Source organism: Castanea sativa, chromosome 3 (genome assembly GCF_040712315.1).
Source record: "Castanea sativa cultivar Marrone di Chiusa Pesio chromosome 3, ASM4071231v1".
Lineage (NCBI taxonomy): Eukaryota > Viridiplantae > Streptophyta > Magnoliopsida > Fagales > Fagaceae > Castanea > Castanea sativa.
The window spans coordinates 13,898,113-13,925,409 of record NC_134015.1 but is presented as its reverse complement, the minus strand read 5'-3'; the positions used below and the strand labels follow the sequence as shown (position 1 = coordinate 13,925,409).

Sequence of the window (27,297 nt, the reverse complement as noted above, 5' to 3'; positions counted from 1 at the left end):
ACTGATAGGGATGAAAATACTCAGACCGTCCATGGTCATCACACCAGCAGCCGTTCAGAAGGTAGCGTCAAGACGAGTCTAACGGGCATGGTCGTCCTTGGACGAAAACAAACCTACATCATTCGTCCAAAGGGAGGCGCACACCCCCGTCCTGAAGGAATTGGTCCACATGAAGACCCTTGGATGAGACCTTTACACTTGGAAATTACTAAGTACATTTTACCACTCCGTAACTTACGCGTAACTTCCGGTGACTGTTTTATGAGAAGATATAACTCCCAAACGATTGTAGGAGTTATCCATGAACCCCCGACCTCCTTAAATCTAGGAGAGGTTACAGTTCCAATAACTGCTCCTAGAACACTATATAAATACCCGTTCAGACCAATGAAAGGTACGTTTTTATGATTCCCAAAAAGTTGGAATTCCAAAAATACAGGGAGAAAACTAACTTTGTCATCGGAGGGTTCTTGGCCGGCGATCCCGGTCACCTTTGATCGCTTTTCTTTGTCTTTCAGGCCATCAAGAAAGCAAGCGGTCCTTTCAAGTCTGAAGCATCCAGCCTACGGATTTTCTTTGCATCATCAGAAACTAAATACACACTTAACTTTACTTTTTATTTATCGTACTTTCTGCACACACAAAAAAAAAGATAAATTGTTCCCATTTTTTTTTTTTTGGTATGAATAAGTTGGAGCTTGAAGGAATGATTGAGTTTAGCATATTGGGATTCAGTGTAATAGCAAATCAAAGGTTGAGATCAAAAGTTTCAATTTTAATCTCAACCTTTAAAAAAAAAAAGTTTATTAACTATGAATTTTCTACCATTTTTTTCAATTTTTTTTAACCTCTCTCACTCACAACTAAGGTTTATTGCTAAGTTGTGTGTATATGTTAAAATAATTAGTATTCTTAAAAAAAAAAAAACAAACAGTGGGTTAATCCAACATTGAAAAATAAGTGTGAGTTAAAGAGGTTTAAAACATATGCTATATATTTGAGAGTTAAATCATTTTGGATACACATCACTATTAGTTTTTTTAAGACTTTCTCTCATCTCCTTTTTTGTATTAAAAATATTTCGTATTCTAATTGCTAAGTCCGAGTTGAGCTTAGTGCAAATTGGGTTTGTTTGGTACATGTGTTTAAATACATATTTTCAATTTTTAAAGAATATTACACGTATTTTCACATATTTTTTTACCTACATGTATTTTCTAAAAATACAAACAAAAACCATGCTACCAAACAGCCTCTGCTCTCCACGGTAGGAAGTATGCTGGGAAATCTGTAAACTTTGAAGTTTGAAATTTCTCTTTTTTTATCTCTGCCAACTCTTTTTGGGTTTTCGGTTTTGGTTCCTAGCGATGCAAATTTCTTGGCCCATTATTTTGGAAATTGGGCTGGATTTTGTACAGATTGGGTGGAAGTCTCCCCTATAAACTATAAGGCTGTTCCTTCCTTAACCTTGGGCTTTGTGTCAAAAACTTGTACTTTTTCAGCCAAAAAATTTATTAAGAAATAGGTGGGATTGTAGAGTTTTTTTTTTTTTTTTTTTTTTTTTTTCGGAGGTGATACATTGACAATATATTTTATAGCAAATTATAAGTAGTAAATTATTATTGGTTTTAATTAAAATTCATAATTAAAATTACTTATTTCTCATCCATAACAGTTAATAACAACTTATTATTTAGAATTTATTATAAAAGTATTATGAAAATTTTGTGAATATAATAGTTTTTTTTTCTCTCAAAAATTAGAATATTGGATGGATTACAAAAGCCAGATCCCATAAGTTGATTATTTAATTCTATTTTATTGTCCATTAAAAGGTTAAAATCGTGAGTTTTACTAAACTCGCATGGTAAAATCTCTAAGCGCCGAATAAAATCAAGATTTAAATCATATTTACTGAAAGCATAATGATAAAAACCAATTATTATGAAATGAATGTTATAGATTTCAATCTTATTATATCTCACTTAAAAAAAAATCAAATCCATATAAATAAATAAATAATTGTATTTCCTCAATTTTACCTGTTAGCTTGTAGAACTATTTTGTTTTAAAAGGCTTTTGGAAAAACTGTAATATAGGCATATAACAAATTAAACTCTAAGTTTTAAAAGTAACAAATTAATCCCAAAATGATTTTATATCAAAGGAAATTTTCGCAATATGTTTTTTTAGTTGACACCCATTTGAATGATCTGATTATTATTTCCAACACAATATGGGTACCTTGAAAATTACTGTTTTACTCCAAGGGATGCATGGATTCTTGTAATCAAGTTGATCGAACCTGTTTACACCAATCAAATGCGAAATTACAAAATTTCCTAAAACTATAGATGAATATAATTTTTTACAAAGTTTGACAAAAATTGAACCATTTGAAGAAGCTTGAGGGTGGTCTGGGTTCCAATTTCCAACAAATCTTTATTCTTCTCAAACCACCTAGTGTTCTGTTCAATGGCGCATAAAGTTAGTAATCTCATTGACTAATCGAGGAAGGAAAAGTCAGGAGAAAAGCAATTGCAAGTTGCAACAATTATATGATGATTTCACTATCATAAAACATATCATTTTCATTCTATTGACAAGCAATTTGTTTAAGAAAAATGGATAGTGACCCCTTGTGTTGAATTTACAAACAAAAGTTAGGGTCAATTCGGACGGTAGAAGAGTAAAGTAGAATTAACCGGACCATATCTTTATAAGCATATAACTTGAATCAATAGTGGTTAATGCAAAAATCACTAGACTGAAAAAACTAGAGCTGTGATTGAGTTAAGAGTTCATTTGGCTTACATTTGTTGGTGTCTTGGTGATCAATTAGAAAGCAAGAAATGCAATTTTTTTATAAGGCGCCAACAGAGGAATATTGCTAAGGGTCCAGTTAATGTGTACACTTAGGACAAACATTAAGTCATCCATTTTTAGAAATATTTTTTTAGAAATTGAAAAACTGTCAATACTTTTTCAATTCCCGAAAAAATATTTTCAAAAATGATTAATTATTGTGTGCTCTTAGGGCACACATTAGCAAAATCCTAATGCTAATACAGATGTTCTTAAATATGATTTTATCTCTACTACTATTCCTCATCCTATCTAACCTAACCTTAGTTGAAAACAGGCCTCGAGCTTGGTTTACTCACGGACCAGTTAAAGTCAATACAAATAGTGTTTTTCATGCTAATACTGAAGTGTGAGCCAGGGGAGTGTTAGTTAAAGAGCATTGTGGAAATTTCTTAACATGATTATCATCCAAGATTTTCCCAAGTTCAACTCTAAAGGTCGAAAGTTAAGGGAGTATTTGGTAGATTAGTTCTAACACATAACATTAGAGCACTCACAGCAGTGGTGGTATATTGCTATATTGGTATTTTTTAGCTCCTCAAACATCAAAAAGCATGCTCCAGCAATGGAGCTAAATCTTTTTTTTTTTTAGCTCTCATGAACAGTGCACATCTATCTATAGATGTGCACTGTTCATGAGAGCTAAAAATAATAATAATTTTTTATTCCAGCTCCCGATTAAAATAATCTCACTTTCACACCGTGCCTCTCTCTCTCTCTCTCTCTCTCTCTCTCTCTCTCTCATCACATCTGAACCTCATCTCTCTCAACTCCAAAGCTCGACGTCACCGACCCACCGCCAATCAGCCTCAGACCCACACCGCCATTCGCCTCAGACCCACGCCGCCGATCCGCCATCCGCCTCAGACCCACGAGTAGAGCGATGAGATCGAAGCCAAGAGAGAGTTGTAGCGTAATCGAAAACCAAAGCATCGGCGAGGATGTTGACAGCGTGGGTAGCATCGACGCGTGGATTTGTCTCCGATTTGTGCAGGGTTTGTCTCCGGTTGGTGATTTTGTTTGATCGAGTCCCACATTACCCGACTCACCTCAAATCGAAGCACTCCGTTTCGCTTTGCACTCATCATCACTGTCTATGATCACTGATTGATGATTGGCGCAAGTCTCGTCGACCGGTACCGAATCGGACAGACTATCGAGCATGGGTTTCGGTTTGGCAGTGTTGATTTTTCTGGGTTTTTGTTTTGTTATTCTTCACTGGTTTTGATGGGCACAGTGGGGTTGTGGCTGAGCTGTGATTTTTATGGGTTTGATAGTGGATGTGGCTGTGTGTTGGTGGTTGAATGAAATATTATTTTATTGTAGTGTTTATATTATTTTATTCTGTTAAAAGCTAAAAATAGCTCCACTGCTGTAGAATGTGAGAAGGTAAAATAGATAAAGTAACTTTTTGTGTAGCTAAAAGCTAAAAATTTAGCTCCACTGCTGTGGATGCTCTTACACATTTTTTTCACACATTTTTTCACCCACACGTATATCAAAAATACCCAAACAACATAATTCAAACTTCTCCCCCAAACATCTCCTTAATAATGCGAGAAGTAGTTTGTTTTCTATAATCTTTAATTATCATAAGTCTAATTCTTGAAGTAGACTATGGAGAGATAAGCACAAAATGTTTTCACATAAAGTTGATTGCTTGCTTAATAAAGTCACCCATTAGGTGGTTGATGTTGTCCTTTTGTTAACGAAACTTTTGAGTTATCAAAAATTGCTTGCTTAATAATTAATAAAGTCACTCATTAGGTGGTTGATGATGTTTAGTCCTTTTGTTAATGAAAAATCTGAGTTATCCCAAAAAAAAACTAAAAAAAAAAGAATATGTATACAAAAAAAGTCACCCATGAGGTTCCCATAAAAAAAATATTTAAAAAAAAGTCACTCCCAAGGTGGTTTATAAAAAGAAAAAGATATACATATATATATATATATATATATATATATATATATATATATATATATATATATATAATTTACAGAGATTGTAAGTTGGAGGATTGTTATATGTAACGTCATTTTCAAGTGAGCTCATTATTAATCACACTTTTATTGTATACAAAATTACAAATCACAACGTATCATCAAATAATTATAAATAAGAAAAGTTATTAAAAAATAACCATGTCATTAGACTTATTGAAACTAGTTGAGCTCTTAGTTATCCCAATTCCTCCTCATAGCCTTTTAATTACTTGTTTCCCTACTCTCTTGTAGAAGACTAAGAAGGGGGTTTGGCGAAGTCAGAAAATTTTTGTAGAGAGGGAAAATTCGCATTCTCATTGATGGAGGTTCAGCTATTAATATACTACCGAAAATGACAATGAGACGTATTGAAGCTGCATCCATATTTTCCTTTGCATCAAAATCGCGTCACCACTTATCTTTGCCATGAAGTTGCGCCAACACTTCATTCGCATCGAAGCTGGGCCAACATTCATCTCTCCCAGTTGAAGTCCCGTCCATGAAAAGCAAGCAGGGTGAAAAGAAGCATGTTAAATTTATCACTAGAAATGATATTCCTTCCCCAAAGGAAGATCCACGATATGAGAATAACCAATCTAGTGAGTCTACTAGCAATTTAGAGAGAGCGGATGAAAGTTCTACGCCTTCCAATAACCCTCCATTCCTCCGTTATGTACCATTGTCACGCCGCAAAAACGGACAATCACCATTCACGGAATGCCTTCAATCTACAATGGACATGCGAAGACCTCCTACAAAGTTCACGATGAAGGATGTAGCCATGTTGAAAGAAAATCACGTAATGCTTTTAACTTCATCCACAAATCCTTTACCCTCAAAGCCACTAAATGGATTCGTGAAGTCTTCACAAAGTCTGACAGAGCATGGTATTCTACCAAGTAAACGGACGAAAGAATGGTTTGATCCAAAGGCATATAGGCTATTAGCCAAAGCAGGCTATGATTTCTCAAAACAAAGCGGCCTAGGGAAACTAATTCCTAAAGCCACCGGAGAAAAGATGCACGGCCTTAGTAAAACGCAAGGGAAAATGCGATTTTTTTTTCTCTTCTTCTTCTCTCTTTTCTTCTCCTCTCCTCTGAGCCATTTCTCTCTTCTTCTTCTTCTTCTTTTCCTCTCTTTTCTTATCCTCTGTTCAGTGCATTTTTCTCCTTTTTTTTCTTCTCTCTTCTCGCTAGTTCTCTTTCCTTTTCACCAATGGATCGTGGTGGTGGATGACCGTGGATCGCAGCTGAGATTTGGTCCGGTTTTGGTTGATTTGGTGGGTTTTGTGTTTGTGATTGAGTTTTGATTTGGGTTGAGGTTGTGGGTGGTGATGCTGTGGCAGTGGGTGTGGGCGGTGGTGGCTGGTGGCAATGGGTTTCTGAAGGTGGGTGGTGACTTGGCGATGGTGGGTGTGGCAGTGTTGGCTTGGCAATGGTGGCTTGGCGGCAGTGTCTGATGGTGGGTGTGACAGTGGGTTTTGGTTTTTGCAGTGGCTTTATGATGGGTGTTGGCTTGCCGGTGTCTGATGGTGGTGGTGGTTGGCGGTGTCTGTTGCGGTGAGAGTGGGTTTTGGTTATTTTTTGTTTGGAAAAAGAGAAATACATAGAGAAAAAGAGGGAGGGGGGAAGAAACAAAGAGGAAGAGATGAGATTGATAATAAGAAAGAATTAAAAATAATAAAGAAATAATATTTTAATAAAATAATAAAAAATAAATAAAGTAATCTTTTAAGTTACTAAAAGCTATAATATTTGAATGAATGTTCTTAGGATTGGAATTGCCTCAACAAAGAAGACTTTCCCAAAGCATGATCATCTAAAGCCAATTAAAGGATTATTGTTCAAAAAACTTAGGAGTCTCAATTTTACATTGTTCTTTTCTTTTCTTTTTGTTTTTTAAAAAATAGAATGCTACATTATTCTAATTACGATTGGAAGAAATTCCCCCAAGAAAAATTATGTCCATTAATTTAGTTGTTATTTAAATGCAAGTAATTTTTTTTAGCTTAATCTATCTACTTTAGTCCCAAAATATTTTATTTAGCAACAAAGCGACTAATATATTATCTATTTAGCCTCAAAAGTCTTTATTTTAAAGTTCTACATTTGATTTTTCTAAAAAAAAATACATTTGATCTTTTTTTTAAAAAAATTTATAATTTAATAGTTACAATAGACTGTAAGGGATTAGAATGTTAGATGTGTTTGTTGGAAATATTAAAATGTGTTAATTAAACTACAAGACTCTTTACTATAAGGCCTTGCAGTTCAATTCACACTTCTTAATGTTATTTTGTAGTGATTTATAAAATCGTCTGCGTTTATTATTTAAGCAAGTCACGTGACTCATTAGTCATGTTACTAAAAGTACACAATGGTTTTATCAATCGTTGTATAATGGGTTAGAAGAATTTTCCTTAACTATGATTGAGGTTAATTATTTCCTAAAAAATTGAGACTTATACACATGTTAGAATTTTAATTTATAACGTTTGTTTCATAATACTTCATATTTTATTTGATGAAAATAGATCTTACAAGTTAAGAGCAGCTTACACTTTTATTCCGCGGCTCTTGAAATTTGGAAGGAGGGTGCCCCTAGTCTTAAAAAAACAATTTTGAGGTTGATTATATTTTATAAGGGATTAAGAAGTATTAATTGACCTCAATTGTTAATTTCAAGATTGAATTAGGGCACTTGATGGAACACATGTTCATGTCAAAGTGTTTAATGAGGATGTACCAAGATATCAGGATAGAAAGGGCTACCAAACACAAAATGTGTTCGTGGCATGCTCATTGGATTTGAAATTCATGTATGTATTATCGGGTTGGGAATGAACTGCTTTAGATTCGAGAATAATAAAGAGTGCTTTAACTAGAAACAATAATTTGAAAATCTCATAAGATAAATTGAGTTCAAATACGTATTAGGATGTATTCTTTATAATTAAAAATTTTATATTATATAATTAAAAATTGTTATTCTTTATTAGGTAAATATTATCTTGTTGATGCAGGATACATGAATAGAAGTCATCTGATTGCACCTTACAAGGAAATGCGTTATCATTTAAAAGAGTACTTTGTTCGTCCCTGAAAATGCTAAAGAATTGTTTAGTTTGCAACATGTGTCATTGCGCAATGCTATTCAAAGATCATTTTGGTGTATTAAAAAAGGGATTTCCTATCATAGCAAGTACTATAGAGCCTAGTTATTGTGTTAACACACAAAATGAAATCATTTTATCATGTTGATCCTGATGAAAGTCTTATTGCTGAAGTTGATGAAGATGTTTTACATTCTCATCGTAAACGTGCAACCCCTACTCCAAGAGAAGATGACGAGGATGCTAGGCAAGGAGATATTATAAGAGATTTTATAGCATTAGTCATGTGGCAAAACTATGTCCAAATGTGATAGCTTTTGGGTTTATTGTTGTTATGTCGTTTAAGACTATATTATGTTTCAATTACTTAGACTTAAATGTTATGCAAATTTCTCTTTTCATTTTGATATTGCTCTCTGTCTTTTGATAATTAATATTAATATTTACACAAAATTTTATATATTTACACAATAATTAATATTAAATATTTTATATTTTATATAACACGGGTAAGATATCAAAAAAGAATGGTGGAGATTTAATCAAAGAAGTACAACGGAGTAGTATTATGGATGATGCTTTAGCGGATGTTTTTTTACACCAAATGATCATAGGTGGTACAGTTAATGGGACTTTTACCCCTAAGCCATACGATGACATAGTGGAAGAGTTGGTTGAAAATTTCCACATGGAGATTAAGGATAAGGTGAATAATCAACAAAAGACACTGAAGAAGAATTTTTATGAATGCTATGACATATTTAAAGATGGATTGAGTGGTTTTGGATAAAACGATTCTTTAAATATATGGACAGTTGAACTAGAAATTTGGGAGCCACTCATAAGGTAAATTACCATTTTTTGTAAGTTTAATTTTGTATTACATAATTATATCTATTGTATAACCATTTTTCTTGATTTGTAACAATCATCTGTAGCCAAGAAGTGGATGACAACGCCTATGGCCAACTACTCTAAAATGACACAACTTTGAGCTAAAGATAGAGCAAAAGATAATCATGCAGAAACTGCAAAGAAGAAACGTGCTAGATATGCTACATTGACCACTATTGATGAGATTGATAATTTGGTTTCTCAAAATGAAATTTCTTTGAAGAACTTTGAAGTGGAAGATGATCAGAGGTCACCAGAAATTAATGTTGTACATTCTTGAGTATCATCACAAGATGCAATGTCTTCTAAAAGCAAGAAAAGACAATTGGCAGAAGATGATGAATTTGGGAATGTAATGTCCTAGTCATTTGATAATGTATCAATGGCAATTGATAGAATGACTAAGGTTTTGACAAAGTATTTTTCAAAGTCATATGAAGTAGAAGTTCACAAAGCTTTTGAGGTATTGGACTTGGATCCAATATCAAGGCTTAAATATTTCTTTATGGAAAACCAACATATAAGGAAATGTTCTTTGGTTGCCCAGATCATGAGCGCAAATGTGTCCTATTGACACTAATGTCTAGGCCTAAAAACTAAAAAGTGTGGGATTTCTTGGCCAACTTTAGTTTTGGAATGAATTTTGTTATTTTGTTTTGTTTTAGCAAGACTCATTACAGGAGTTTTTTTAAAAGATATTTTTTTTGCATTTTTATACAATATTTATTTTGTTGAAAATAAATGCGTGATGCGTGAATTGTTTTACAACCTAAAAATATAAATAACTTGATTTTTAGCTGCAATAAATTTTATTTTTCCATAAACTAGAATCATTTTTTATGTTCTTTAAAATGAGGGATATAATGGTATGTTATTATAAAATAATTACATTACATTCCTTCTAATGTCACTTCCAAATAATATTAATTACATTTCATTTCATTTCATTTCCTTCCATTCCTTTTATTTTATAACATCCAAACAAAATTTTTAAATTCCATTCCATTACATGACATTCCTTTCCTTACTAAATCAATTCCATTCCTTTAATGATCATTCCTTTAATGATCATTCAATTCTATTCCCTTATAAACTCTCAAACAAACCCTTAAAAGGTTACTGAGGGCATTTATCACGGCCGTTGAGCAATATGTCCATACTCATGCAAACATAGCTTGAATAGCTTGACAATGGAGATTATTAATTAATTTGGAAATTAGAAAGGTAGGGAAGGGCCATGAGGTTCACACTTCACAGGGCAAAAGCCATAAAGTAATCCAAATTAATATATAAAATTTAAAAGTCTCAGGTGATTTCTAATCTGAAAAGAAGAGTAGAATATCATAATTCTGATATATTATGGGTCTACAATAATTTATTATCTTTTAGTCACCACTATCTGATAATTCTATTGGATTTCGGATCTTAATATAAATAATTTAGAAAATATAATATTAGATCTAATCTCAAAATTTCCTTGCAAATCTTTTACAGTATTAAATTGCAATGCTGACATGCTGTTATCCATCTTAGCTTGGTCAAAGCCCCCTAAATGATTCTTACCAAAATATAATATTGTTTTGTAATATTATAATGGATATATATCAAAGCTAGATCCTGATTCCACGTTTTTTATTCCATGCGTTTTGTATAATTTAGTAAAAAAACAGACAGCTTGGTAGGCTATAAGTTGTCAGATCATATTTTAGTGAGAACTCTGGACTTGCACAGGTCATTTACCAAAATATATTTATTCGGAACCCATTTACAAAAATAAGCAATAATAGGGATACAAGTTTTTTTTTTTTTTAATATTTCTTTGATTGGTTGAAATGGTCAATTACAATTGGTGCAACACACTCTCACATAAAATTATTAAATACTCCCGGAGCATCATAAATGCGTACTCCCTCTTTTCACATAAATTGTGTGTCCCACCATGAATTTAATTAGTGAGACCCACAATTATATGAAAGGGAGAGTACGCATTTATGGTACTTCAGGAGTACTCAATAATTACTTCACTTTCACAATAGTCTAATACTATCATAATTTATATTAGGTGTTAAATTTTTTTGATTAAAGGATCAAATTTGCAGCTACAAAAACAAAATTGGAAAATTTTTGTCTTGTTAAAAATATTTATAGCCAACTCAAGCAATTAAGTCCCTAGAATTTTCAAGTAAGAAGATATTTTATTTTATTTTATTAAAAGTCATTTAGACATGTTGAAGATCGATAATCCTTCAAATAATTTTCATGTCTCTAACATACTGTTAAGAGATTTTATCTATTAAATTAACTAAAATTGATATAGTGGATCTAAATTGTGCAATATTTTTATTCTTTTTTGATAGGTAAATGGTGGAGGCAAAACAAACGATTCAATTACAAACATGGGATACCACAAAGAATATTATTATCATTGGGTTGTTACTTGAACTCTATGCAAATTTTTAAGAATAAACTAGCTTAGAGTTTAACTAGTCCTAACAAAGTGGGCAAACATGATAATTAATGTTCCAACTCATATTGATTTTTAAACTTTATAATTTATGAATTCTTTCAAATCAAGTCTTATAATTTCAAAAAAAATAAGTTAAAACGTGAAGTTTAAGATTGATACATATTAAACCTTATAATTTTTTTAGTTTCAAATCAAATCCTAAAAATTTTTAATCATATAAATTAAAATCCAACGTCAAACTCGAAAAAAGCCAGGATTCTATTTGAAACTAACGAAACTATAAGGTTTAAACTTGAAACCACTCCTCTAATGAAATGTTTAGATTAGACTAAATTGCAAATTACACCCTAAAGTTCAAGGTAATTTTGGTCCACTCTCCTAACGTTAGGTATCATTTCACTCCCTTTCTTCAATGCACCATGCCTAATTGTTTTTTAAGTTCAAAATTAATCAAAATAGTCCCAAACATAGAGCCTGCAAAATAAAAACATGTTCAAACATAAAAGGTGTAAAAAAAAAAAAAAAAATACAAGCATAGAAGGTGTCATTAGGGTGAAATATCTAGCCATTAACACAAAGCTAGGCATGACAAAGCAAATAAAAAAAAATACCTAATGTTAGGAGAGCATATCAAAATTTTAAAACTTTAAGAGGTAAAATCAAAATTGCAAACTCTAATAGTGTAATTTACAAATTAGTCATTAGATTATAATTTGCCTTTTTTTAAAAAAATTAAATAATTTACCCTTATTTCATAAAATAGACAACACTTATTGGCTATTGCTAACCAATTATCTAGAATGTGACTTCCTTTGTTCTATTGGACTGGAAAATTATAAATATTACACAACAAGGACTGTTATCCATAATCTTCTAAAAAAAACAAAGGATTGCTATCCATAACTTATTATGTAGCCGTAGCAATGTATTAGACACACAAAACAAAACAAAAACAAAAACTCTTATCTATCATTGTATTGGTCGACGGAGTCATGGAGCAATGTACCGAGTACGCCTAGCGTCTAAGTACATTTGAATTTGGATTGTGATGTACATGTATCCGTCAACTGGTCCACAAAGGCACACAATTTTTGTTCAAAGAATTAATTATTAGCAAAAAGGGAAAAAAAATAGTTGGGAGGAAGACACGGAAAGGATAATAACGAATTCAAAACAAAAGCTATGTGATAAAACGTAACACCATATGTTTAATTCAAGGGAGTCAATACCGTACCAGAGGCTGTACCAGTTTGGCCACCGGTACGATATATTTCGGATACCGGTCAATATCGGTGTACCGTTTCAGGTTTACCGCTATTTTATATATATATATAGACACACACACACCAAAATCTCTAGAACCATGTTTATAAACATATAATATATCACTTATATTATAGTAAATATAAAAATTTATCATAAAACATTACCTCAATTCAGAACAAATTATTCATAATTTTAGACTTTAGTATTAATTAAAAGAAAAAAAAAACACAATATAAAAAATAGAAAGCTTAGTTGTTCATTGCATACTAAGAAAACAAATAATACTAATAAGTTAATGTAAATAAGTTACCATTATGTCTTTACAAAAATTCAAAAATTACAACAACAAAAAAAAGCTTTTTTCTGTACCGGCCGGTACGCCCGGTATTGCTCGAAATTGGCCGGTATGGCCAGTACCCGGCCGGTATTTTTTCCGGTACAATATAGAAGTGTACCGGTACCGGTGCACTGGCCGGTACGGTATCGACCACCCTGGTTTAATCTTTGCCTACAATAAAAATCGATTGATTTTTTTTTATGGGAACCGATTAATGGTTTGGTTTAATGATAAAGAGTTATTATTAGAAGTGAACACCATAGGTTAAAACTATCTCAAAAAAATGACACTTTGTTAATTAGATAGCGCCACTTAAAATAAAACCAATAGTGCTATAATGGTTGTTTTTATATTTAATTATTTGTTTTATACCATTATTTGCAAGATTAACCATAAATGATTGATTTTTGTATTTAATACTTTAATATAAAATTAATTCATAATGTCAACAATACCGTTAAATTAATAAATAAATGAATTGACCAAGAGCCTCGTAACTCAAGTGAAATATTTTAATATTTTTAACAAAACTATTCAGGGCTTAAATCCACTCCCTTGTTGTAACTATTAAAAATAAATTAATTAATTCATTGAACGGTAGGATGCACTATTATCTATAAAAAAAATCAAATTAAAAATAATATACAAGTTCCTTGAAAATATATTTATTACTTAGTATTCAATCAACATCTTCATTGGAGATTAATATATAATTATATGGATAAAGTTTAGCTACAAAATTAGTTGTAACTTTAGGCTAAAAACTCACTTAATAAAATAAATATTATTACATATTTTGAAAATCTAATCATTGAATTGCATGTTCTTTACGCTCTTAATACACATGTCAAATTTTGTGTTAATTGGATATTATTTACTATATAATCTATAAACTTATATTTTATGTATAATTTTAAATTACAAAAACTTGCAATTTAAAAATTTATTGATGACATAGCTATTGATTTTTAATTTTCTTGAAATTTTGCAAACATGAAGGATATAAGAAGAAGATGTTATCCAATGGTGGATTTGTCAAAATTCACCACTAATAAAAAGATATTGAGTGAGTTTGTAGTCTAAGGTTACAATCGATTTTGTAGCTAAATTTTGTCCGAAGTATATTACTTAGTATTCAATCAACATTTGTTTTGTATATAATCTAACTATAAAAAATTTGAAAATTTCCATATTTTATGAATAAAATAGTTATTAATAATTTAATGTGTTTACTTTGAATTTTATTAGCATAGAGTGTATAAAAATAATTTATTTATTTATTTATAGATAAATAATGGCAAAGGTGGAGGTAGGATTCAAACCAAGCATAAAAAATGAGTCCAAATCTAGTAAGAATAAGGTGTAAAACTCATGGTTTATACTATCCAATAAGAGATTGTTACATCAATTTTTTACTTAAAACTCAATACATCCTACCACACATAATAACATCATAATAAGCCCACAGTTATGTTGTATTTTCAAATGGGTATTAGAATTTTTTTTTAAGAAAGAAATGGATGTTAGAATTAATTGAGTGTGATTATACATTCTTTAATATATAGGGTTCGTTTAGATACAGCTGAAAGCTGAAAACTGAAAGCTAAAAACTGAAAACACTGTAACAAAATAATTTTTAAATGTGTGAATAGTATTGCAGGACCCATTTTTAATAAAAAAAATTGCTGAAAATTACGTGAACAGTGCGTGCACAATGCGTGAACAGTGTGCATACTGTGCACGCACAGTAACTTGTCCCGTAAAAGTAGAAACGGGCAGTGGGGGAAAAAAAAAAAAGGAAAACACTAAACGCTGGACGCATTCAGCGCTACCAAACCAAGCTATAGTATAATGACGTGACATGTTTGGATTGGATCTTACAAAATTTAATCTCATATAAATCACATAAAAAAGTCCTATTAGATTATCACTAAAAAGTAAAGACTTCTATAAAAAGAATATATTAATAAGAGGTAATTTACATATATTAATAATAGGTTTTTTTAAAAGAAAAATATTAATAATAGGTTGATTTGTCAAAATTACACGTAATGAATGCTAACATTGACAAAAATGGCTAAAAGCCAACTCCATATACGTGTTTAAAATAATAGCCGGCGGAGGACAAAATATTCGAGTAATATAATATCGAAAAGGGTCCCACACTAAAAACTCTACTTGTATATTTAAACAAAAAAACGACAGTGGATTTTGTTTATATCTTAGACTTTCCGCTACTCTCTCTCTCTCTCTTTCTTTCTCTGGTCCGAGGTTCTGTTTGGTCTTTGGTCTTTGGTCTCTCAGCTCAGATAAGCTTTTCTTGGTGAGAGAGCTCATCACACACATTTTTATTCTTATTGTTTTCTTATCTTTTTTTCCTTTTGGTTTCAAAGGTTTCTCTGAAAAGCTCTGCATTGCTTTCAAAATCTCTAGGTGGCAAAAATTTCTCTTTATACTATAATCTTTAAAGCATTTTTGTTATGGGGTTTGTTAAAGATTGGTTTTTTTAAGCTTTGAAAGTTGCATTTGATTAGATTTGTTTAGAATTTATTATTTGGGAATAAGTTGTATTTGATTCATTTTTTATAGTCCTTTTTAATGGAGTAGTTGAATTTTTGGACTTTTGTAGGTAGATTTTGTTTCTTTATTATGGTTTTGTGATTTGTTTTGTTAATAATATGGAGTTGGTGATCTCAATGGTTGTTAATATGGTGTCTCACACTTTGTTTGGTTGCTGAGAATATGGAGGAAAAGAAATGAAAACAGAACTCTCTTTTTTGAAAGGAGATCCTCCCCCCCCCCCCCCCCCTCTCTTTCTCTTGAAGGAAAACTCATTAGACACCACTGATTACTGAATAAAGCTCACTTATTTGGACTCTGAGCCCTTAAAAATCTGTTTCTTAGTGATGAAAATCTATTTTCAAAAAATGTTTTCTTCTGTGTGTGTGTTTAAATGAGTAATAATAATTGACTGATATTTAATATTGGTTTTTTAGTGATCTGTGAAAAATGGTGGAGGAGAAGACTGTGATTGCGAAAGATGTTACTGAAGTAAGATATTTAAATCTCTACCTTAATACCCTTATTGTATTTTTTTTAATGAAAGATACTTAGCTTACTGTATGTTTACAATTACTTTTCTGGAATTTGCAGTTAATTGGTAAGACACCATTGGTGTATCTCAACCGTGTTGTAGATGGTTGTGTTGCTCGAATTGCTGCTAAGCTAGAGATGATGGAGCCCTGCTCTAGTGTGAAAGACAGGTAGTTGATTGCATTTCTTCTGTTGTTATATTGGAATAACTAATTACTTGAGAGCTATGTTATTTCTTTCTTATAATAATTATCATTAGGCTGCATCTGCTTGTTAAATTGGACTTGATTGGAATCTTGGTTCTGTGTGATTCAAGATTCTTGCATTTGCTCAATAGTTGTTTTGCTAGAGTTTCATTGTCATGAAACTTGTGTTCAAACCCAAAATCATTGGGATACTTAGGGCACTGGACATTGTTGAAAACAATTTAAAAAATTTTTCTGGGTTACTGTTCACGGCTGAAAACACTGTTCACTGCTGTAGCTTGCCTTAATGCACTGTTCATGTCCAATGAACAGTGCAAGAGGATCTGGTTTTAAAAAAAAAAGTCAAAAATGCCAGATGTGAAACACAATCAGCTATCCAAACGGGGCTTTAATTATGGTCTCCGAGGCTATAATCCATGCCCAATGCAGCCTTAAAATTATTTGTATTGTTGGAAGTTTTCTCTCCCACTCAGTACTATATGCAAAGTCTTTCCTTCCTTCCAGGATTGGATATAGTATGATCTCCGATGCAGAGGCGAAGGGCCTCATTACTCCGGGCGAGGTTAGTAATTAAACCATCATCATTCAGATATGTTTTTTTTAAGTCCATTTTAACCTTAACTTGAAATCATAATAGATGTTCAATATAAAAGGCCTATTTGCATCGTTCATGTTTGCATTGTCTCTTATTGATACCACTGCTAAGTGTTATCCTAGTTTCAGTGTCACAATTTTGTTGAATAAAAATGATAATTTGCAAATTAGACTGCCATTACATTGTCATTTTGCTTAACACATACATAAACACCAAGTTGTGAAGTTTTATCGATTATGAATTATCTTCTGTGGTGTTAATTTAACAAATTGCTAAAAATAGTAAAGAAATGCTATTTAACTCATTAAGGATTTCCTATACCAGGAGCAATAGCTTCTGGTCCCAAGTTCACCCACATTTTAACATGAATCATGTGATGTTACATTTTCAACTTTATAGTTTAACTGAAAATTAGATATCTATTTACTTTTATATACTCCAATAGTGCAATGAGGTGAATGAGAAGACTTTTTAGTTGATAGATTTTCCTTTTTTTTCATGCTATAGAGTGTCTTGATTGAACCTACCAGCGGCAACACTGGCATAGGCTTGGCATTCATGGCAGCTGCCAAGGGTTACAAACTCATAATTACCATGCCTGCTTCAATGAGTCTTGAAAGAAGAACCATTCTTCGAGCTTTTGGAGCTGAGCTGGTTTTAACAGATCCAGCCAGGGGTATGAAAGGGGCTGTTCAGAAGGCGGAAGAGATACTGGCAAAGACTCCCAATGCTTACATTCTTCAGCAATTTGAGAACCCTGCAAACCCGAAGGTATCATTATGTGAATGTTTTGTGCAATGTGCATTTATGTGTTGCTGTTTGGAGAATTATGATCACATTATTCTTTGTATTTAGGTCCATTATGAGACCACAGGACCAGAGATCTGGAAAGGGACTGGTGGTAAGGTTGACGCGCTCGTGTCTGGGATAGGAACTGGAGGTACAGTAACAGGTGCAGGAAAGTATCTCAAAGAGCAAAACCCTGACATCAAGGTTAGCTTTTTAAAATTATCTGAATCAGTGGAAAAGTCAATATAAACTCATTACTGATGTTTATTTCCCAATGTTCTTAGTCCCTTTCTTTTTGTATTTAGCTCTATGGGATTGAACCGGTTGAAAGTGCAGTATTGTCTGGAGGCAAACCTGGTGAGTGACAAAGTTTTACATGCTTCATTCATATGTTCTTCCTTATTTACTCCATTACTTTAATTGCTATTATACTCGCGTTTGGGTATAAAATTTATTGGCTTAGCAACATGGACCAAAGGGTATCATCTAGAGCTTGGAAGGCGCATGATTTAAAATTCATTTTGGCTAGTTTACTTGCATTCCCATCTTGTTTTGTTACCATGCTTGATTCCTGCCTAAACGTTCTATCCCTGGAGGCATTTCCCTGGGTGGGATGTTATGCCTTTGATTAAATAATAATTACTCTCTATTCGACACTAAGCTAATGCTGAAGATCTGAGATCATGGTACTGTGTGGGTGGATATCCAGCCCTGTCAAGCAGAGAAAACTGAGTTGACCCTGCTAACATGCACGTATAGGTAGTTGAACTGGTGTATTGGAAGAGTCCTATAATATGCAATTCATTCTGTGCTAGCATAGAGAAACAAATGCTGATTCTATTTATGTTTTTAGCTGTTTGCTATTACCTCTTCCGCCACCAATCCAGTTCAACTTTTCTATCTTCCACTGTTTGTTGAGTACCAGGAGTTCCAACTTTTTGTTTGTTTTGTTATTGATGGTAATTTTCAAGTTTTCATCTAAAGCAACAAACTATATTTTTACTGTTTATTTATTATTATTTTTCCTACTAGATGTTTCTGTACTCTGTTTACCAATTTATTTAAGTGTTAAGTTGCCTTTTTACATGTTTATTTAGTTCATTAGACAAATTCATTGAGGAAATAGTGAACTGGCATCAAATTAATTTGCTTCGCCAGTCTTTCATCTACTTCATAACCATCTTTTGTTTTTTTGGTCATGGCCTTGATAACTATTTGAAGCCACATACCTATATTCCTTATGTCCCTTCCCCTCTCTTCATATCATTAACTTGACATAAATTACAGCCGATATTCATTGTCTCATCCATATTTTGAGTCATGGTTTTCAATAACATTGATATTTAAAACTTCATATCAGGATAAGTCTGGCTTATTTGTCTTGGGAAGCTGCCATTTCTTTATGTTCTTGTGTTAGCAAGCTTGCTTCATATCAGGATAACTCTTAAAATTCTGTAGCAAGCTTGCTTACATATTTGTCCTATTTGATGCAAACAAAGTCTTACTTGATTAACTGAACTGTCAATCTCAAGGCCCACATAAGATCCAAGGAATTGGTGCTGGCTTCATCCCTGGAGTTTTGGATGTCAATATACTTGATGAAGTTGTTCAAGTAAGTGTTCAAAACTTTTAATTGGGATATCGTAATCAGCATGTGGAATTATTTGTTTGTGTATTGAACTATTAATTCCAAAAAGTTTCAAATGGGTGGATGTGTAAACCTAGAGAATTTGCATTTTCCAATAACTTTTTGCATTTTCCAATAACTTTTTGCATTTTCCAATAACTTTTTGCATTTGACCACTTTCTGAGATCATCTGGACTTGTCCGCTAGGAAGCACTTATACAAACATGAGATACGCATACAATACGAAATGGATACGTTACATCAATTTTTGAAAATTTAAGATTTGAGGTGACAGCAATGTTAATTACTATGTAAATACATTAATTTAAAAGGCATAGAATTTGTGTAAATAATGAAACTAGTTTATGAAGCTATTAGTTTCATATGTGTGTGTGTGTGTGTGTGTGTGCAGAGAGAGAGAGAGGGGGGTATCCAGCTATACCCAGGGTTATCTATATTAGATATGATTATGATACAGATATGATTATTAGTTTGAAGTATTTGTACTATCTAAACTGTCAGGGACAAACTTTCTATATGATTTTTTATGCATTCACATGTTACCTTACATGTTTCTGATCAATAGTGCTGCCTTTTCTCTGACTGGGTCAAGTGACAGTCAAGAGCATAAGGGTTTCTATAAGCTCAACACATAATTAGCATATTGAAGTTTTACTCTGTTGAAGCTGCATGGTTTTCTCATTTACTTGAATTTGCAGAATTTCCTAATCACAAGCAAGTTTTAGATAATCTGTCCAAGGCTTATTCTAAAATGTGGAATATCTAGCATCTAACCTTATGAAGTTCACCAATTTTTTATCTCATTTTTTAAATAATAAGTAAGAAGTTTCATCTTGTTTGATATTATCATTGTGGCAGTTGTGAATTTTCTTAATATAACAAAATATATGGAAATAAATTATGTCCAATAGGATTTGAACCTATGCTAAAGGTTTGATGATGGTATATTATATATTATGTAATATGAAATTTTCTTTTAGAAATTTATGCAAGCACATTTCTCCCCCTTTTATGCTTTTATTGCCTTTCTTCATTAACGTCTCTGATCAACATGGTATCATTGTAGATATCAAGTGAAGAAGCTATTGAAACTGCTAAGCTACTTGCATTGAAAGAAGGTTTGCTGGTAAGCCCATAACAATGAAAAATATGTTTCAACATCTTTTTTTTCCGCAACAATCTTTTGCTACTCTGTCTGTTCCCAAAATATTGATTGAAAAGGTTTGTTGTTGGATGCCTTCTTGTTTTTTTTTTTTTTTATCTTCTAAGATATCTGTGCAAACATGTATTGCAGGTAGGAATATCATCTGGTGGTGCAGCTGCTGCTGCAATTAAGATAGCAAAGAGGCCAGAAAATGCTGGAAAACTCATTGTTGTAAGTTTGATCTTGTTCTTTCTAATTAGTTACCTCATTCTGCTTTCAGCCATAGAACCCGCTGTAGAGGCAATATCAATATGTATGCATGGCTGTGCAAAAAAGAAACAATTTTTTTGTGGACAGTGGGCAGCACTCTAGCTTCTGTCTGCTTAAGATACAATTGCCAGTTACCTGATCAAATTGACAGCTCCATACACATTATTGATTGATAAAATATTAAATTTAGAATATAAGAGATCAGTAAGTAGAATTGTTTACTAGGTTTGATTTACTCAATACTTCATCTGCATGGTCGTCCAAATCCTTTCTTGAGATGGACTTTTTTGCTGTATATACTGTATTTGTTTTTATGTTTTATTTGTAGTGGTCACTTTGTAGTTGTTTAATCTGGTGTATGCATGCGACTGTTGCAAGATTTATAATAAGTTCTATATCCATTGAATCTCTTGCCCCAACTTATGTTGAGTCTAGAACCTGTGGAGTACACAATGGAATGAGAACTTACGAAAGTTTGTACTGATCTCTTTGTTACCAAAACCTGTCAGGTGATCTTCCCCAGCTTTGGAGAGCGTTATCTGTCGTCTGTGCTGTTTGAATCCGTAAAGCGAGAGGCAGAGAGCATGGTTTTTGAGCCCTGAGATATTCTGTGGCTTCAAGTCATGCTGTTTGCATCTGAGATGGGCATAGAACATGGTTTTCAAGCTACAATTTGGCTTTATCGTTTGGATACTGTTGCTTCCCTCGTGTCTACCATGAATAACTTGTGTGAATAATATCAATGCTTTGAACTGTTGTATATTAATTAACCAAGGAATGTATGTGGTGACCTGAGACTCAGAATTCTTCAAGTCTTGAGATTAAATAAAGTAATTTATGCAGTTTATTTCTTGGAATAGTCTAATTCCTCTTTTTCTTTTTTTGATAAATCAGCTAGCTTTCCACTGAATACACCAGAAAGAGTAACACAAGCAGACAATTGCAACCAATTCTAACAGCATTAAAAGCATAGGACTGCTAAACACAAGCTCAAACAGAAACCTCACATACCTAGGAAAAACAAATCCAGCCACTATATATACAGCAATAAAACCAAACCAACTCAAATTTACAAGCTCTTCATTAAGAACAGAACAAAGAATTTTCCATACACAACAAATTACCCTATCAAGTTTGGTCCTATGGAGTTCTTGAAACCTCCCTCTTTGTTTCCAAAAGGAGATCATATGCTTCTGGTTGAAATCCGATGATTCCTCTCACGTTTGTTTGCAGCTATAAACATCCTAACTTTTTGGCCCCAGTTTAATTGATGTCCAATCGGAAGTGGCGACTGAACAAAATGAACAAATTGAGATTCAGCTATTGGCCTTCTGAAATTTGGAAAAATCTACAATAATTTGTCTCATATGTTCACTAAGTGAGATGAATTTACTGGTCAAAAAGTCTCCGAACTAATTGTTTGCAAGAGTACAATTGAAAACGTTTGGCAAAATTGGGCAAAAAAGCATATTTGGCTTCAACATTTGTTAATCCATTTTAAAGATTTAATTGACCATTATTTTAAAGACATTAATTTTATATTACAAGTCTCTGTCTACAGATCCTTTCATTTTTCTTCTGCTGCATAACATTTTCCCAAATTAATGCCATTTTTATAATGCTTCTCTTTCTTTACCCTTAATAATAATTATTATTATTCTCATAATAAGAAACTTGTTTTGAAAATAGGCAGGGGCCGCGCGAACGCAGGCCCCCAGGGCAACAAATTTTGACGTAGGCTCTTCCACTTGGGAAGACCTTAGGCGGGCACCCCTCCTACGTGCAATGGAGGTCACCAACCTAGGCCATGGGCCTTTTTGATCACCCATTGACCCCGTCCAGGTAAGTATGTTTCACTGATGCTCAGTGCTCTCCATTTATAAGCCTTGCCTCTATCTCTTCCTCCATGTCTTTTCGATGTGGGAATGCAAATCCAAAAAAACAAAGCTAAAACTTGCCGAAAACAAAGGTTAATGCCTCTTTCAGATCCCAAAAGCTTTTTGCACCAATTGTATTTAAAGTGGTTATTTGGAACCACCTAGACCCAAACTGACCTGTCCGAGTCTCGTGCTCTTCAATACATCGCAATAAAGTATAAGAAAATTGGCACAGGGCTTAGATTTTGTCTTTTAACTCCATAAATAACCTATATCAACTTTTACATCCATTGGGCAAAATGCAAAAGCATTATTTTGCATTTTAACTTTTTAATTTTGTGTTTTTTTCGAGAATGAAGAATAAATAGTATAAACAACATTTAACAACAAATCATAAAAAATAAATTTTTTACCAATTCTAACATGAGCCCGTCATTGAAATTATTTTTTTGCCCACTTCTTAGGTGAAAAAGTTAAATGCCGTTGACTTCTCTAGTAGTTGATGTAAATGTTTTGAAAGCAAGAATTTTTGCCCATCAACAATAATCCAAGTAAGGCTTTAAATTTAAGTAATTGGTAATCTATTCTACATTTATATATATTACTATTTAAGGAATTTTCTTTGTTTGCACTTATACATTTAGATATCTAAACTAACCACAAATTCACCTCTTTAAAAGGTTTAAATAATAGGACCAGACATGTAAAATTACTAATTTAAAAACTCCTAAATTTTAAATAAAATAAAACAAATAAAAAACAGTTTTTCCATCCAAGTTTCTCTCTTCTCCGGCTTTTAAAACCCCACTTACCCACTAAGAAAACTATTTATCCTTATCATTCCAATCAAAACTTATAAGAAATTGACTATTCAAATTAGTAGCATTTGTTCAAACATTCAAAAATAAATTTTTTAAAAAAAACTACCAATCACAGTTATTAGTTTCCATACTTTGTTTTTCCTTATTTCTCCCACTTCATTGCATCAAATTTCACTCCCACATTCCATTCGAAGAATATTGAGGTTTTTGTAGTTGGTGACACCATTTTGCTGTTGGTGGAAGGACCTAAGACTTCACTGTTCATGGCTTCCCCTATAGTATCTAACAGGAAAAAATAATGGCCGGTAATCTATGGATTAAAATTTGAATTAGCCTAATCCTGGCATTGGCTCTTCAAATTCCATTCCTCCACTCTCACAATGACAGTAATTAATTCTCTTCATCTCTTTTCCACTTTTCCAATTGTTTTCTTTTTCTATTTTTCATTTAATAGATCATGTCCATTGTCAAGTTATAGTGAAGTTTTTGGAGGTAGTGATTAAATGAGACAGAATTTTGCAGAGTTGTGAGACGAAGAGACTCGAGTGAGAGGCATAGATTAATAAAGAAAGGTAGCAACTTGCTATTAACAACCTTATTTTATTGTGAATGCTCTTTCAAATTCAATTTTTTTTAGAACCGACAGTTTGAAATTAGTTATTTTATAGGTAAAATGTAAAATTGTTTTTCTTTTCCATCTTTTTAACTTTATTTTTGCTTATTTCAGTCTTTTAACTTTTATATTTCATAGTTAATTTTTCAATTTTATAAAATTTTCTTCAAAAGATCCAGACAATGATCAAAAATATTTAAAAAACATTTTTGGGTCAAAATTTGTACGAAAGTTCTGAATAAATCTAAATTTGAAACTATTTACAAATTATTTTAATGCAATTTACAACAATAATAAATCCTATCTAAACAAACCCCATATTTTTATACTTAAATCGAGTCATTTTCCTCTCACAGTCTCGATTTTGGTAACTGTCCACACTGTAATCCAATTTCTTCCTTATATAAGACGTAGCAGTATCCCCAGATTTATAAAAACAATTTTTGACTAGATATAGACAGGGGCCGCGCGAACGCAGGCCCCCGCTACCACAAATTATGACGTAGGCTCTGCCACTTGGGCAGACCTTAGGCGAGCACCCCTCCTGAGTGCAATGGAGGTCACTAGCCTAGGCCATGGGCCTTTTTGATCACCCATTGACCCCGTCCAGGTAAGTATGTTGCAATGTGGCTCCTTGCTTCTTATTTATACTCCATTCTCTCCTATACTTTTTTTGTTTTCCGATGTGGGACTTAAGCTTATTGTGCACTCGTGTCATTGTAGCTCCAAAGATGAGTTACGGGTCCTACCACTCATTCGGTATTATATTCATCAGAGAAAGCACGGATCAAACCTTTAGCATCACACATGTGGTGAGGGCTTATAGAGTAATCTTTTATCTTGGGCACAATCCTTTAATTTGATTAATTACAACCAATAGTTACAACTAGGCCATTTCATAATTGATTGGTGAAATAATCATGTATTCATGTTTTCGTTAAACATGTTTTGTTAGCAATTTCACTACGATAGCTACTTTTGTTCTCTAAGTAAGTGTCTTTGTTTAGTATTAGAAAAAATAAAAAATAAAAACACATAAAACGTATGACTAAATACTATTAAACATCTAATAATAAGAATTAAGTTGAAAGTTGAAACCCAAGGTCGTATAGGAAAAATTATTAGGTTCACCAGAAGGACTACTGACATAGTCCTCCTTAACCTCCCAATCAATAAAATGTTATTATTTATGCAAATGTGATATCATCAAGTAATTTTTAATTTTTATTCCTTGTGCTGATTAGAAAGTTCTCATATACACTTGCATAGATGACATCATCTCATTGGTTAGGGAGGATCACTTCAGCAGTCCTCCCATTGTAAACAATAATTTATTGTTGTATAGGTTACCAATTACCATCATGTCAAATCATTATAGCAATTTATGAACTGTACCCAAACGGTTACTAAATTACCATCGTTGTTTCCCTTTCTTTTTTTTTTTGTGAATTGACTTCCTCATATTCAATTCCCAATTCATGTCTCGCATTCTATTCCTAGCACTAATAAGGACATGGTTGGTAGATTGTAATATGCACTGTAATGTAATAATTATTCATATTGTTTAGTTATGTTTTTATCACAGGGAATATGCATTCTTTATGAATTATTTTTTTAAATGAGGAATAACTTACTCTTTAAAATTGTTGTAATATATATTTCTTAGTAGTTACAATAATTTTTAAAATTAATACATTTCCAAATAAACAAATTTTATATATTTTTAAAAAAATTATTTTTAAGGAAATATAATTTTATGAGTAAGATATTTTCTAAAATAAAATTTAAGTTTTAATCTAATGTTATAGCTCACAACCAAACTTATGAATATATTTAGTTAGTCTATTACAACACATTTTATTTTTAGTAATGAAAATTACAATTTATGTTGTAATCCTCATTCTGTGTACCGAACGTGCTCTAAGTAGATTACATAGCCCATTACTCTAACATGCCTAAAATCTCATAATAAGTAAAATTCACAAAAAGATTAAGCCATAATGGATTTTAACATGGAAAAGGATCCTTTTTTCTTTTAGTTAGTATACCTAATTGACTATGGTTTGCTCATGTAGATGGGGTTACCATGATCATAATTGAAATTTCATTGCTTAATTAACCAAAACCTTAAAATAAAAATGGTTTCCCTCAACAAATAAATATCCTATAGAACATGTTTAAGATATATTTACCTATAACAGCACATTTTTCTACGATTCATCGTACATAAAATTGCTCTTCAATTTCACAAAATAGATTGTGCCACCCATTTACGAACCATGTAAATCAAATTGCCTTCCAAATTTTACACAACCAATTTCGTCAGAGTAAACGGGTCAAAAACGCCCATAGACTCACTGTACAAAACATATGTAAGACAAGCAAAAATCTAGCAATAAATTGGGATTTAATTTAACAGGGGCCGCGCGAACACAGCCCCCGCTACCACAAATTATGACGTACACTCTCCGCATTGGGAGATGTTAGGCTGGTGCACCTCCTAAGTGCAATGGAGGCCACCGACCTAGGCCATGAGCCTTATTGATCGCCCATAGACCCCGTCCAGGTATGTATGTTTTCCAGTGCCTCTTGCTTTTAATTTATACACACCCATCCACCTCACCATATTTATACCCATTCAATGTGGGACAAACAACAATGTTTAAAATCCACATTCTTCACAAACCCAGGTTTGGCTTTCTTGTGGGTAGTATAACATAACACAAATCATAGTGTTTCTGGGCACCCCTTTTACGCCTGACAATACCGTGCCAAATTAGCTTCACCTCACTCAGTCACAGCAAAGTCATCAAAGCATTCTGGTCCCTCAGACGGCAATGGGTTTTGCCTATTGGTACTAGGCATTGTGCTCTTTTTTCTTTTTTTGGGGCTTAAAAGTCCTCATCATGCACTCGTAGGCTACAATAGCAATTCCTAACCCACCAATCTTCATTCATGACCGCCTCTAGTAGATTTCCTTTCACATGACATGAGCACCAAATTTCTGAGGCTTATAGATATGTCAAGAAACGGTCCCAACCTCTTGTCCAGATTCCCCAGTTCTTTTCCGTTAAAATTAAGTGCTACATAGATCCATGCTTTTGTTTGACAAATCAACGGAAGCGTCAAATTCAAATAAAATTACAGAATATTTTTTTTTTATCAGAATATTAGGTACTATACAAGGACGGAACGTCAAAAAGTATTAGAGAATTCATATCATAATCATTGAGGCCATTTTTGCTAAGCCCAAGTACTTTTGGACTCACTATTTTGTTTCTTCTCACACCCATATGGAAAATCATTGGGGAATTCAG

At 32.6% G+C, this 27,297-nt stretch overlaps 1 protein-coding gene and 3 non-coding genes across 5 annotated transcripts; 1 reads left to right on the top strand and 3 right to left on the bottom strand.

The window, feature by feature from the left end:
* Positions 1-15,137: 15,137 nt before the first annotated feature.
* Positions 15,138-21,521, top strand: LOC142627769 (cysteine synthase). 2 transcript variants are annotated; one of them, XM_075801656.1, is made up of 11 exons: positions 15,138-15,247; positions 15,921-15,975; positions 16,078-16,187; positions 16,728-16,785; positions 17,326-17,589; positions 17,674-17,811; positions 17,913-17,964; positions 19,140-19,219; positions 20,322-20,381; positions 20,550-20,630; positions 21,179-21,521. In XM_075801656.1, the coding sequence occupies exons 2-11, from the start codon at positions 15,934-15,936 to the stop codon at positions 21,269-21,271; spliced, it is 978 nt and encodes a 325-aa protein (XP_075657771.1). In that variant the 5' UTR covers positions 15,138-15,247; positions 15,921-15,933; the 3' UTR covers positions 21,272-21,521. The 2 variants fall into 2 exon arrangements, with proteins under 2 accessions (XP_075657771.1, XP_075657772.1); XM_075801657.1 differs by having other exon boundaries at positions 15,241-15,357.
* An 837-nt stretch (positions 21,522-22,358) lies between these two features.
* LOC142630098 (U1 spliceosomal RNA) lies at positions 22,359-22,519 on the bottom strand. Its single transcript, XR_012843213.1, has one exon. It is a non-coding gene; the product is annotated as a U1 spliceosomal RNA (small nuclear RNA).
* Positions 22,520-24,437: 1,918 nt separating this feature from the next.
* Positions 24,438-24,598, bottom strand: LOC142630126 (U1 spliceosomal RNA). The gene has a single exon (XR_012843238.1). It is a non-coding gene; the product is annotated as a U1 spliceosomal RNA (small nuclear RNA).
* A 1,797-nt stretch (positions 24,599-26,395) lies between these two features.
* Positions 26,396-26,554, bottom strand: LOC142630100 (U1 spliceosomal RNA). Its single transcript, XR_012843215.1, has one exon. It is a non-coding gene; the product is annotated as a U1 spliceosomal RNA (small nuclear RNA).
* Between the last annotated feature and the right edge of the window lie 743 nt (positions 26,555-27,297).

Bases quoted from the DNA above. Each gene is read 5' to 3' on its own strand.
- LOC142627769 (XM_075801656.1), top strand. From the start codon at position 15,934: ATGGTGGAGGAGAAGACTGTGATTGCGAAAGATGTTACTGAA. The intron at 16,188-16,727 runs GTAGTTGATTGC...CCTTCCTTCCAG, and splicing joins TGCTCTAGTGTGAAAGACAG to GATTGGATATAGTATGATCT. The intron at 17,590-17,673 runs GTATCATTATGT...CTTTGTATTTAG, and splicing joins AGAACCCTGCAAACCCGAAG to GTCCATTATGAGACCACAGG.